Source organism: Mauremys mutica, chromosome 2 (assembly GCF_020497125.1).
Source record: "Mauremys mutica isolate MM-2020 ecotype Southern chromosome 2, ASM2049712v1, whole genome shotgun sequence".
NCBI lineage: Eukaryota > Metazoa > Chordata > Testudines > Geoemydidae > Mauremys > Mauremys mutica.
Window position 1 is genome coordinate 174,882,575 of NC_059073.1, and position 12,310 is coordinate 174,894,884.

The 12,310-nt window shown below is 47.1% G+C and overlaps 1 protein-coding gene across 2 annotated transcripts in view; it reads right to left on the reverse strand.

The window, feature by feature from the left end:
- The window catches only part of ANKS6 (ankyrin repeat and sterile alpha motif domain containing 6), a 92,065-nt gene extending 80,489 nt beyond the window's left edge, over positions 1 to 11,576 (reverse strand). The window contains exons 1-3 of one of the 2 annotated variants that reach the window (XM_045006746.1): positions 11,134 to 11,574; positions 9,460 to 9,959; positions 4,645 to 4,689 (exon numbers count right to left, since the gene is read on the reverse strand). In XM_045006746.1, the coding sequence (XP_044862681.1) occupies positions 4,645 to 4,689; positions 9,460 to 9,959; positions 11,134 to 11,477 (889 nt within the window). In that variant the 5' untranslated portion in view covers positions 11,478 to 11,574. Of the gene's footprint in view, positions 1 to 4,644; positions 4,690 to 9,459; positions 9,960 to 11,133 lie in introns of both variants that reach the window. The other variant, XM_045006747.1, reaches the window with a different exon arrangement.
- Between the last annotated feature and the right edge of the window lie 734 nt (positions 11,577 to 12,310).

The following is a 12,310-nucleotide window of genomic DNA, read 5'->3' on the forward strand; positions in this document are numbered from 1 at the left end:
GATTCGCTGTGAAAGAGTCTCCCTTTTCTTCTCAGAAATGTATCTTCTTAAATTCTACTCTCCCTTTTTATCCCCCCGCAGGTGCAAATGTTTCTATGCTCCCCCTACCATCTCCATCCCAGAGGTTATCACAGATCAGAAGGCGAAAAAAACGCACTTGCAATTACATGTTTTCCGAGCTCATGCAGTCTTCCCGCACTGATAGGGCACAGCTGAATGCATGGAGGCATTCAGTGGCAGAGTCCAGGAAAGCATTAAGTGAGCACGATGAGAAGAGGCAGGAGGCGATGCTGAGGCTAATGGGGGAGCACACAGACATGCTCAGGCATCTGGTGGAGCTGCAGGAAAGGCAACAAGAGCACAGACCACCGCTGCATCCACTGCCCTCCTCACCAGGCTCCATATCCTCCTCACCCAGATGCCCAAGAACACGGGCGGGAGGCTCCGGGCACCCAGCCACTCCACTCCAGAGGATGCCCCAAGTAACAGAAGGCTATCATTCAAACAGTTTTGATTTGTAGTGTGGCTACAATAAGCAATGTGGCCTTGTCCTCCTCTCCTTCCCTCCTCTCCCACCCCACCCGGACTACCTTATTAATAAAGAAAGAATGCATGGTTTCAAAACAATAGTGACTTTATTTCCTTTGCCAGCTGTGATCGAAGGGGTGAGGGTGGTTGGCTTACAGGGAATTCAAATCAACAAAGGGGGCGGGTTTGCATCAAGGAGAAACACACACAATTGTCACACCGTAGCCTGGCCAGTCATGAAACTGGTTTTCAAAGCCTCTCTGATGCGCAGCACGCCTAGCTGTGCTCTTCTAATCACCCTGGTGTCTGGCTGCTCACAATCGGCCACCAGGCGTTTTGTCTCAACCTCCCACGCCGCCATAAACGTGTCCTCCTTACTCTCACAGATATTATGGATCACACAGCAAGCAGCAATAACAATGGGAATATTGGTTGTGTTGAGGTCTAACCTAGTCAGCAACAGCGCCAGCGCACTTTTAAACGTCCAAAGGCACATTCTACCACCATTCTGCACTTGCTCAGCCTATAGTTGAACTGCTTCTTACTACTGTCCAGGCTGCCTGTGTGCGGCTTCATGAGCCATGGGAGCAAGGGGTAGGCTGGGTCCCCAAGGATAACTATTGGCATTTCAACAGCCTCAACAGTAATTTTCTGGTCTGGGAAGTAAGTCCCTTCTTGCAGCTGCTCGAACAGCCCGGAGTTCCTAAAGATGCGCGCATCATGCACCTTTCCCGGCCATCCCACGTTGATGTCGGTGAAACGTCCCTTGTGACCCACCAGTGCTTGCAGCACCATTGAGAAGTACCCCCTTGCAGTTTATGTACTTGGCAAGGTGGTCCGGTGCCAAGATAGGGATATGCGTTCCGTCTACTGCCTCACCACAGTTAAGGACCCCATTGCAGCATAGCCATCCGCTATGACCTGCACATTTCCCAGAGTCACTACCCTTGTTAGCAGAAATTCAGTGATTGCATTGGCTACTTGGATCACAGCAGCCCCCTCAGTAGATTTGCCCACTCCAAACTGATTCCCGACTGACCGGTAGCAGTCAGGCGTTGCAAACTTCCACAGGTCTATCGCCACTTGCTTCTCAACTGTCAGGGCTGGTCCCATCTTGGTATTCCTGCACTTCAGGGTGGGGGAAAGCAACTCACAAAGTTCCAGGAAAGTGGCCCTACGCATGCGAAAGTTTTGTAGCCACTGGGAATCATCCCATACCTGCAACACTATGCGGTCCCACCAGTCTGTGCTTGTTTGCCGGGTCCAGAATCAGTGTTCCTCTGTATCAACCTGCCCCACTGCCGCCCTGATGTCCCAATTGCCACATCCCGTGCTTTCAGGAACGTCTGTGTCCATGTCCTCCTCACAATCATCCTCCTGCTGGCAGCTCCTATCCAGGTTCTGCACATACTGCAGGATAATGCGCAAGGTGTTTACAATGCTCACGACAGCAGCGGTGAGCTGAGCAGGCTCCATGCTTGCTGTGCTATGGCGTCTGCACGGGTAATCCAGGAAAAAAGGCGCAAAATGATTGTCTGCCATTGCTTTCATGGAGAGAGGGAAAGAGGGAAGGGAGACTCATGACATGTACCCTAAACCACCCACAACAATCTTTTTGCCCCATTAGACATTGAGAGCTTAACCCAGAATTCCAATGGGCAGCGGAGACTGCGGGGACTGTGGGATAGCTACTGACAGTGCACCGGTCCATGAGTTTATGCTAGCCACAGTATTGAGGATGCACTCCGCCGACTTAATGTGCTTAGTGGGGACAAACACAACTGACTGTATAAAATCACTTTCTAAAGATCGACTTCTAATTTCGTAGTGTAGACATACCCTGAGGGAAAAAAGGGAAGATGGGTGGTTAGCATGAATGTAGGGACGCAACACCCTTGAAGAAGTGCAATTATTGGCAAGTATCATCCCTTTCTTTGTCAGAGTAGTCTCTGCCCATTTTCAGTACTGCTAGTTTGACAAGCAGTACAAACTCCAGAGATAAGTGGGCTGAAGAGTTTGTAATTGAACATCAATTGTAAAAGCACTCCCAAACCTAGCATCAGATCTGGAGGTAAATCTAGGTATTATCATTGTGTAAACATAATCCTATGCTTCTCAGTTTGACCGTGATGAAGACAACCACAGGAGGTACTTCCTGTTGAATTAGCCCAAAGTCTGTCTAATTTGGGAACACTAGCTAAAATGCAAACAAGTCTCTGTGCACAATCTAATCCATCTGGACGGATGTCAAGAAGCAATGACATTTCCCTTACAATGTTTCTCATATGGAATAAAAAGAAATCTAAGTAATTTTCTAAACACCCTAGATTTATCTACATAATAACTCAAAGCTCTCTTAAAATCCACTGTGTAAAGCCTAACTTCTTCATGGTGTGCATGAAGCTTATGGGAAACACACTCACACCAGAAAGTTAATTATTTCGTTAACGTCTTGGGGTGGGTATGTATAACAACCATGGTCTTGTGAAAAACGGGAAATGGAGGGTCAGGCACAAGACTCTATAGTTTACTTACTCTCCTTATTCATGTCACCGTCATCAGGAAGCCTCTTTTTATAGATAGGTTAGTGAGCATCAGATCCCAGATGGTAACTGGGTCTTTGACTGGTAGAAAAACATTATCTAGACCCTTCAAGAACTTTTTCCACTGTTGAGTGCCAAAACACTTAGCTATTGTTGCTCCTCTTTGCTTGATGACACAGTATATTAGAAACTTGTTGTCCTGAATGACCTAGACCACACCACCTCAGATTTGCAGAAGAAAGGTAAACAACCCACCTGATAGCAGGGATAAGAGATTTTGTACTGCTGCATCTGTGGCATCATCCATTTGAATGTTGGTGTTTCAAGACAACAGATCTTCAGCTCTTCAGATAGCATTTCAAGCTGCTCTTCTAAAAAGTCACTGGTCTCCAAAGGTCTGTGGATTAGCAGGCTATCCAGTCTGGATTTGTCCCTGGTCCTATAGGTCAGATAGATGAACTGCAAAGATTTTGTTTCAAGTATATATTTCCTGCACTTGAATCTGGAAGTGAGAATTATGGCTACATCATCTACTAATGTGATTCTGTGGACTGGGTTGGTGGGCCCAAGTGACCTAGCATGGGGAAAATGTTGTCGGCAAGCCAGGTTGCTATGATGTAGACTAGGTAACTCATTTTGCACGAATGGTTGACTGCTGACATTTACTTATCAGCATAAGGCTGAAATATTTTAATTTATCTGTTTTGACTTTGTTTGGGTAGTCTATTAGCTGTGTACACTGGATTGTAATTTCTTGTCTCCTTATCTTTCCAGTCACTGGTGGGTGCTTCCTCTGTGTTATACTGTGTTCCTAAGTGTTATACTTCTTGATAACACTTATATCAGAGAAGGTTGTATGTAGATGGTCAGTTTGATCAGGGCCATGCTCAAGAAGGCATAGATCTCTTCCTGTACTGATGGAGTCTACAGGTTCAAAGCCTCACCCAGGTTGAAAGCCATGTCCTGGACTTGCTGAGGTCTCGTGAAGATACAGAAGATACTCCAGTGTTGTCATCTAGAGAAGTTGATTGCCAATACCAGTTGGGACATCAGCACCCACCCCATCATCCCCTGACAGCCTGTCATCAGTCTCAGCCAGGGCAAAGGTAGATTAATCTAGTTACACATCATCTAGTCTACAGGCAGGAACTGAGGGACTATATACAAACTTTGAAAGACTGACAGAATCAGCATGGCACAGCTCTTGTTACAGTCCTGTCCTCCTGCAACACTGCAAGAAGAATTCTTGATGACTGTCACCCCATCCACCTTGGTATTTACTTGTAATTGAGTCCTGAAAATGTTGGAGTGGATTTCTCATTTTGATATCCTCCCAGTGTGTCAAAGGAATCACAGGCAGTGAATGTCTTTTTTAGCTTGTCAGAACCTCTGATTTTGAGTCTTTTGATACACTAAGCATGTAGCTTTTGTTCATATCTTTATCTAAATAGTAAGGAAAGAGCAAAGTAGCCTATAACTCTAGTACATAGTTTCAATTTTCCATGTTAGCAAGTAAGCCTGTCCTACAGTCTCAAGAAACAGATTTGGTGGTGAATTTTTTTTTAATGCTTACCCATTTTCAAAGCATGAAAGACATCAGGTTGCCTCTTGTCATTATCTGAGAAAATACAAATATCTGTATTAACATGTGAGTCACGTAGCGAAAAAATTTTAGTACAATTAGTTTAGCATAAAAAGTAAAAATAGAGTATGACCATGCAAATCATTGTTGCTACAACTGTTATATAATTGCAACAAATCTTATACAAAGTGTGACGCATGGCCAGAAAGGGTTAAGCGGCTCACAGACTAAATGACCCAGAGTCAACCTTTAGAGACATGTTAGAAAAGTATGTAAATTGTAATTAGGGCCATTCTATGTTACATAGGCTAGAACTGTGAACTGCAAACCTGTATTGTTAGAGAATTAGAAGTGATACTAATTGTATATGTTTACTTATATCTTGTTAGATGTTACCCATGTAAACAGACAGTTCCTCTCTGTCACTATAGATATCGATTCAGAGATCAAAAGGGAATATTAACATTTAGATGAATCTTGGGTGAAATAATGTCATTGTCTATATGTCTCTTTAAAGTTTGGGATAAATTGCCTAACGGATAAATTGCCTTATGTTAATCCGTGTAGCTGATTACTGGTGATGCTTCAGAAATAGGTCTACTTCGAGGTCTCCATGATTGACGAATCTTCACCTAAGGACTCTGAGCTGTCAAGAGAAGGCCTGGAACTGTATAAAAATCCCTTGGGTCTTAATCCTTTTTTATCTCAGATCTGCTTGATGCTTCATGCAGGGGAAGCTTAAGTCATAAGACTGAGATCTCCAGTCTCATCTGGATCACCCTGAATATGGACATTGGACTAATTCTGAAAGAACTCTTTGCAACTACAAAGCTCACCATCTCTCCTATGAATCTGATCTCAGAACTGTACTCATGTCTGTATGTATATTGATCTTTTAACCAATACACTCTCTCTTTTCTTTTTTAATAAATTTTAATTTACTTAATAAGGATTGGCTGTAAGCATGTATTTGGGTAAGATCTGAAATATTCACATTAACTTGTGAGGTAATGTGTCCGATCCTTTGCGGTTGCTACAACTTTCTTATATGATGAAAAAGATTTTCAGTAATCCTCATCATATTTGACTTGGGTGTCTGGGTGGAGGCCTGAGGCTGGGTTGCTTTAAGGCAGTGGTTTCCAACCTTTTTACACCCAAGATCACTTTTTGAATCTAAGGGCAACCCAAGATCTGCCCGCCCCCTTCACCGAGGCCCTGCCCCTTCCCCAGAGCCTTGCCCCGCTCACTCCATCCCCCCTCTCTCCGTTGCTCACTCTCCCACAGCCTCACTCACTTTCACCGGGCTGGGGTAGGAGATTGTGGTTCTGGAGGGGGTGCAGGCTCTGGGCTGGGGCCGAGGGGTTCGTAGCGTGGGAGGGGTCTCTGGGCTGAGCCTGGGGCAGGGGGTTGAGGTGCATAAGGGGGTGAGGGATACAAGCTCTAGGAGGGCGTTTGGGTGCAGGGGAGGGCTCTAGGCTGGAGCAGAGTGTTGGGCTGCATGAAGGAGTACAGGGTTCTGGCTCTAGGACGGGGTCAGGCTGGGGCAGGGGGTTGGAGTGAATTAGGGGTTATGGGGTGCTGGCTCCAGGAGGGGGTTCTGTCTGGGGATTAGGGTGTGGTCTCCCACGAGCACCACTTACTTCCGGCGGCTCCCAGTCGGCGACAGGTGCTGCGAGGCTAAGGCAGGCTCCCTGCCTACCCTGGCCCCACACCGCTCCCGGAAGGGGCCAACATGCCTCGGGGGGGGGGGGTGAGGAGCGGAGCATGTGGCTCTGCGCACTACCCCTCTCTGCAAGCACCGCCCTCACAGCTCTCCCAACCAATGAGAGTTGCAGGTATGGTGCTTCCAGGAGAGTGTGGGGCCAGGGTAGGCAGGGAGTCTGCCTTAGCAGCAGCCACGCAACACCACCAGAGATCACAATCCATTGGGAGATCCTCTAGGATCGACCAGTTGATCATGATTGACCAGTTGATAACCACTGCTTTAAGGGACCTGTGTTGTTGGCTTCTGGGTAATCAGTAATATATTATAGAAGCTGTTTTATGCAGGCGTGGTAAATCTAAATATTGGAATATCCACCAGCTTTGCGGATTGTCTGCCCCATTCTTTGCAGTTCACCCTGAGTAACCTCAGTGTGGCTCTGTGGGATCCCCGTCACAATATTCTACATATAATTATCTTACTCCAAAATGTACATTCAGGCTTCTATTTGATCAGTAAAGATGAAAGCACAAAGAAACTAATATAGGCCCTGTGGGAGCAGAGGTCCACCTGCAGGGTTCTCAGTGCAGGAGCAGGACTACAGACTGTATAAAGCATCAGTAGAGTTGTTTGCCACCCAGCATCTATTCTGTATAAGGAAAAGAAATCTTGAAATTTATACAGTAATGTGTCTGGAAGAGTAAAATATCTGTTAAAGGATGACATTCACTTCAGAAGGCCCACAATAAGGTTCAAAGCATTAGTGTGAATTTCTGGGATAAAATGTGTGAGCTTCTCCCCTGGGTAAATATTCCCCAAAGTGCATGTCTACTCTGAAACATAACTAAAAAATGGCTTTGTGGGATTCCATTTTCATTTCTACTCATGGATTTCCACATCAAATGTGCTCAGTTCACATAAAAAAGAAATATTTTTCTAAACCAAGGCCATCATCTCCATCCTTTTATCAATGATAAAAGAACGTAAGGATGACCATACTGGGTCAGACCAATGGTGCATCGAGCCCAGTATCCTGTCTTCCAACTGTGGCCAGTGCCAGATTCGTCAAAGAGAATGACCAGAACAGGGAAATTATCAAGTGATCTATCCCCTGCTCTCCAGTCCCAGCATCTGGCAGTCAGAGGATAACAATTCTGCATATGAAATTATTCCAATTTTAAGTTTTTTAGGACATGGTGTTTGTCTTCATAAATCTCTGTGAAGTCTCTAGGAACTGTTGGCACCACATAATTAAGGAAAAATTATTCTGTTATGTGTATACAAGTCAGATAATAAATCCAGCTCCCTCTTCCAAAGCATTATTGGCACTTCAGTGCTAACAGGAGTATAAAGTAATGATATATTTGAAATGAAATCAAGAAAAGGGGGACAGAACTACTAAGTTAGAAGTTGCCATTTTAACACAGACAGTTTTCTGTCCATAACTGGACTTCACAGGGAGTAATTCCAAAATACTGCATAGAGTCAAATGCTGAGGAGAGAAACCAAAGGAAGAATGAGAATTCCCTGGACTTTTTAAAACTGGGAGCAGTAGTTGAACGGAATACCTGGTTCTAGTCACATAGAATGTCAGGGTTGGAAGGGACCTCAGGAGGTCATCTAGTCCAACTCCCTGCTCAAAGCAGGACCAATCCCCAGACAGATTTTTGCCCCAGACCCCTAAATGGCCCCCTCAAGGATTGAACTCAACCCTGGGTTTAGCAGGCCAATGCTCAAACCACTGAGCTATCCCTCAAAAACTGTATAGAATGCTTCCTATCTCTTAGGCAAAGGGCCAGAAAGGGGAGACCCTGGGTCAGGAAAGGACCTGGAAAGGGGGACTCCTTGCATCTGTCAAGTGAAAGGCCAGATAGGAAGACACCTACAGGGAACTGCAGCTGGCTGGAAAAAAGCCTGTGCTGGAGACCCCCTGGACAAAAGCATCTAAGGACTGTGAAGCCCTGGAGACAAGGGTTAAGACAACACCCTGTAGGGCAGCCAGAATATTTAGTTTTTGTTTTAATGTTGTGGATTTAAAAAAAAAAAAAAAAAAGAGAGAGAGAAGAAAATTTGAAGTTGTTTAGGGGGTGAATTCTCCTTCCCTCACCGGGCCCATCAGCCAGCCATCTTACAGCATATTAGCAGATATTTAAGAGCTGCAAAACTCATGTGAGTGTCCCTTTCTGCTGCCTTACCCCTTTCGAGAGTATATAGCTAGACCCCAGTGTATGGCAAGGATTAAGGCCTTGTCTACTCTAGCACTTATGTCAGCAAAACTTTTGTCACTCAGGGGTGTAAAAAAACACACTCCCTGAGCGACATCAATTTTGCTGGCATAATTTCTTTTGCCCAATAATTCCTGCATCAGACCCAGAAATTTGTGGATGAACTACAGTATACATTTAAAAAGCATATTCAATCTTGCTTTAAAGACTTCAACTGATAACGAATTTACCACATTCTTTGGTGGTCTGTTCCAAAAATTAATTATTCTCTTTGTTAAAAAATTGTCTTATTTCCATTTAGACATTCCATTCCAATTTTAGTATATGTGCTTTACTATGCCTTTGTCTGCTAAACAGAAGAGATCTCCAGTATAAGATTTGTTGTCCCTATGTAGATGTATTTACATTTTGATCTAGTCACCTCTTAACCTTCTCTTTGTTAAACTAATAAGACCGAGCTCCTTTAGTCTCTCACTGTAAGGTAGGATTTATAGACTTGAATTATTCTCGTAGCTCTTCTCTGAATTGTCTTCAGTTTTTCAACCTCTTTGCCCCTTTGGGTAAATATTTTTATATTCCCCCTAAAAGAGCACAAATAGGATCCCACTGGGAACACCAATTTTTTTCTTTTAATTTTTCAAGTTGAATTCACAGTCTTGTTACCATAAAACAATGGAAATACCAACATACCTCCATATTATTTGGAGAAAACCTGCTTGCAGGCAAAGGTGAGTAAATCCACTCCAAGAACATCTAGATCAAGAGCCCTGTGCCTCAAAGTATAAAATGTACATTAATAACTACCTCTTTGGTTCTTATGTCTTAAAATGTCTAACCTAAACCCTGCAGAAAGGAAACCAAAAGAATAGTAGCCCATACCTGTCAGGGGTCTGATTGTTGTTAGTGATTCCAAATAATCTTTCATGTCTTTATGTTTGAAGCCAATGGAGATTTCAAAAGGTGTTTTATGCAGCACATTTAGGTGGTTAGGATTGGCTCCCTTGTCCATGAGTTGTTGTGCCAAGCTCACCTTTCCACTAACAGCTGCCAGCATTAGAGGACTCCAGCCCACAGTCTTCACAGTGTAATTACAATCAGCTCCCCAGTCCAGTAGCAAGTGCACCACTGCCTCATATCCATGCTGGGCAGCTGCTGTTAGCGGTGTTATATCAGGCAGTTCCTCTTTGCTGTTGTCAACCAAACTGGTATTAAAATGGTCATAATTATCAACAAAAGCTCCAGATTCCAGCAACAATTTCACGACACTGACATGGCCTCCTCTAGAAGCCATTGTAAGTACACTGGCTCCCAGTTTATTCTGTGCATTGAGATCAGCACCATTCTCCAACAAGATGTGAGCCACAGTTAGATGTCCAAACCTTAAGAGGAGGAAAAAGAATTGAAAAAATAACCAATTTGACTGTAACAAATATCTCCTATAGAAAGCATGTGAGAAAATTTTGCTGCAGCAGTTATCCAGTATGCTAAACTCTTATACTGTACCTACATCAACTGAAAATAAATATATATATACACACACACAAGTTAACCAGAAATGTTTAACTTTGTTGATTTATGGTAAATTTAATTAGGTGTTTGAATTTGCATTTGTGAGTGATCAGTGTGTGTCATCAATTAGCATAAAATGATTTGTTCCTTTTCCACACAGGATTTGATGTTACGCTTATACTCTGAGAGTACAGATTTAAGGAAAGTATTTATTTTGGATCAGAAATTGTGATAAAATATGCACTTCTGTTATAATAAGCCTGATTTCTCTATTTATATAAAACCCAATATCCCCCAGGCACCAATTCAGCCCCACTGGCCCACCCTGGGAGGAGCGCTGGGATGTGGGGGACCATTGCCAGGTGTCCGGTTTTCAACTGGAATACCCAGTCCAAAAGGGACCCTCCCCAGCCTGGTGAAAATGAGTGAGTGAGGGTGGGGGACAGCGAGAGCAAGGGAAGGAGGGGGGATGGAGTGAGTGGAGCAGGGCCTTGGAGACGGGCGGGGCAAGGGTGTTCCTTTTGTGTGATTAGGATGTATCAGAGGGGTAGCCCTGTTAGTCTATAAGGTGCCACGGGACTCTTTGCCCCTTTATTAGAAAGATGGCAACCCCACCCCTGTTTATTATGGGCTCTGGCCAGGGTAAGGGCAGGAACCGACACACTCCAAGGTGATGCTGTTCAGGAAGGAACCTCTCTGCTCTGCGCTGACCACTCCCCCAGCTTTCCTCTGCTCTTGGGGTTGTTTTGTTTTTTAACTGGTTTCCTTAGCATGAAGAAAGAACAGCGCCACTTTTTAACACCAAAGCCAGGTCAAAGCGGGGCGGGGAGTGGCCCCCCAGCAGCCGCCGTTCTGCTAGAGAAGAGACATTGCCCAGGCCACTGCGCCCCGACCTCTGTGCTGCAGGAAACCCCTGCGCGCTAGCCGCCCTCGCCCCCCGGCCCCCGGGCAGAGCGAGCCCCAGGCGCCCCAGCGCTGCCCTCGGGCGGCCGGAGCATGCTCAGTGGCTGCGCGGGAGCGGATACGGGCAGCGCCCGGCCCTACCTGGCCGCCTGCATGAGCGGGCTCCAGCCGTAGTGGTTCCGGCTCTGCACCGAGGCCCCTTTGCGTAGCAGGAACCGCACCAGCTGCTCGTGGCCTCCGGCCGCGGCGAACTGCAGCCCCGTGTTGCCGGCCTCGTCCGTGCAGTCCACCGGCACCGAGGGGGGAGGCGCGGCCGCCTCGCCCGCCCCGGACTCCGCCGCCTCCTCCGCCCCGCAAGCGGAGCCGCCCGCCGCCTCCGCGCCGCCCCCGGGCAGCCCCAGCAGGCGCCGGGCGCTCTCGTAGTCCCCCTGGTCGCAGGCGCGGAGAAGCAGCTGGACCTGGGTGGGAACCCCGCATTCCCCCATCGACAGCGAGCCCCGGGCCGCCGCCGCCGCCGGCTCCGCTCCCCACGTCCGCCCCCGGCGCGGGCCTCGCTGCCCTGGAAGGAGAGAGAGCTGGGCGCTCCGCCCGCGGGAGGGCAGGCGGGGTAGTGTTACACACGCCGCTCCCGGCAGCGCTTCCCGACAGCTCCCCGCCTTCCCCGTCCTCTGCCGGGGGCGGCGAATGGGGACTGATGTGGGAAGGCCTGTCACAGCTTGCTAGCTCGCCCCTTTCCCCAGCTCCTGGGGCAGGGCCCTGCCAGGGTTGGGGGGTGCACTGTCACAATTTGTTACTACACCTCTACCTCAATATAACGCGACCTGCTATGACGCAAATTCGGCTATAACGTGGTAAAGCAGCGTTCCAGGGGGCGTGCGCGCCAGTGAATCAAAGCGAGTTTGATATAACACAGTTTCACCTATAACGCAGTAAGATTTTTTTGGCTCCCAAGGATAGCATTATATCGAGGTAGAAGTATACTGTGAAATCTGCATTTTCAGTTTGGACACAAAGACGGACATTTTTGTAATTTGGAAAACCATTCGACAGGTAAATGCAGGGCCGCCCAGAGGGGGGGGGGCAAGAGGGGCAATTTGCCCCAGGCCCCGAGCCCCACATGGGCCCCCACGAGAGTTTTTCGGGGCCCCTGGAGCGGGGTCCCTCACTCGCTCTGAGGGGCCCGGAAAACTCTTGCGGGGCCGGGCGCAGGAGCTTCTTCGCTCCCGGTCTTCGCCGGCGGGGGGGGTCCTTCCACTCCGGGGCGGAAGGACCCCCCGCTGGTGAATTACCGCCAAAGACGGAGCGGGACCCGCCGCCG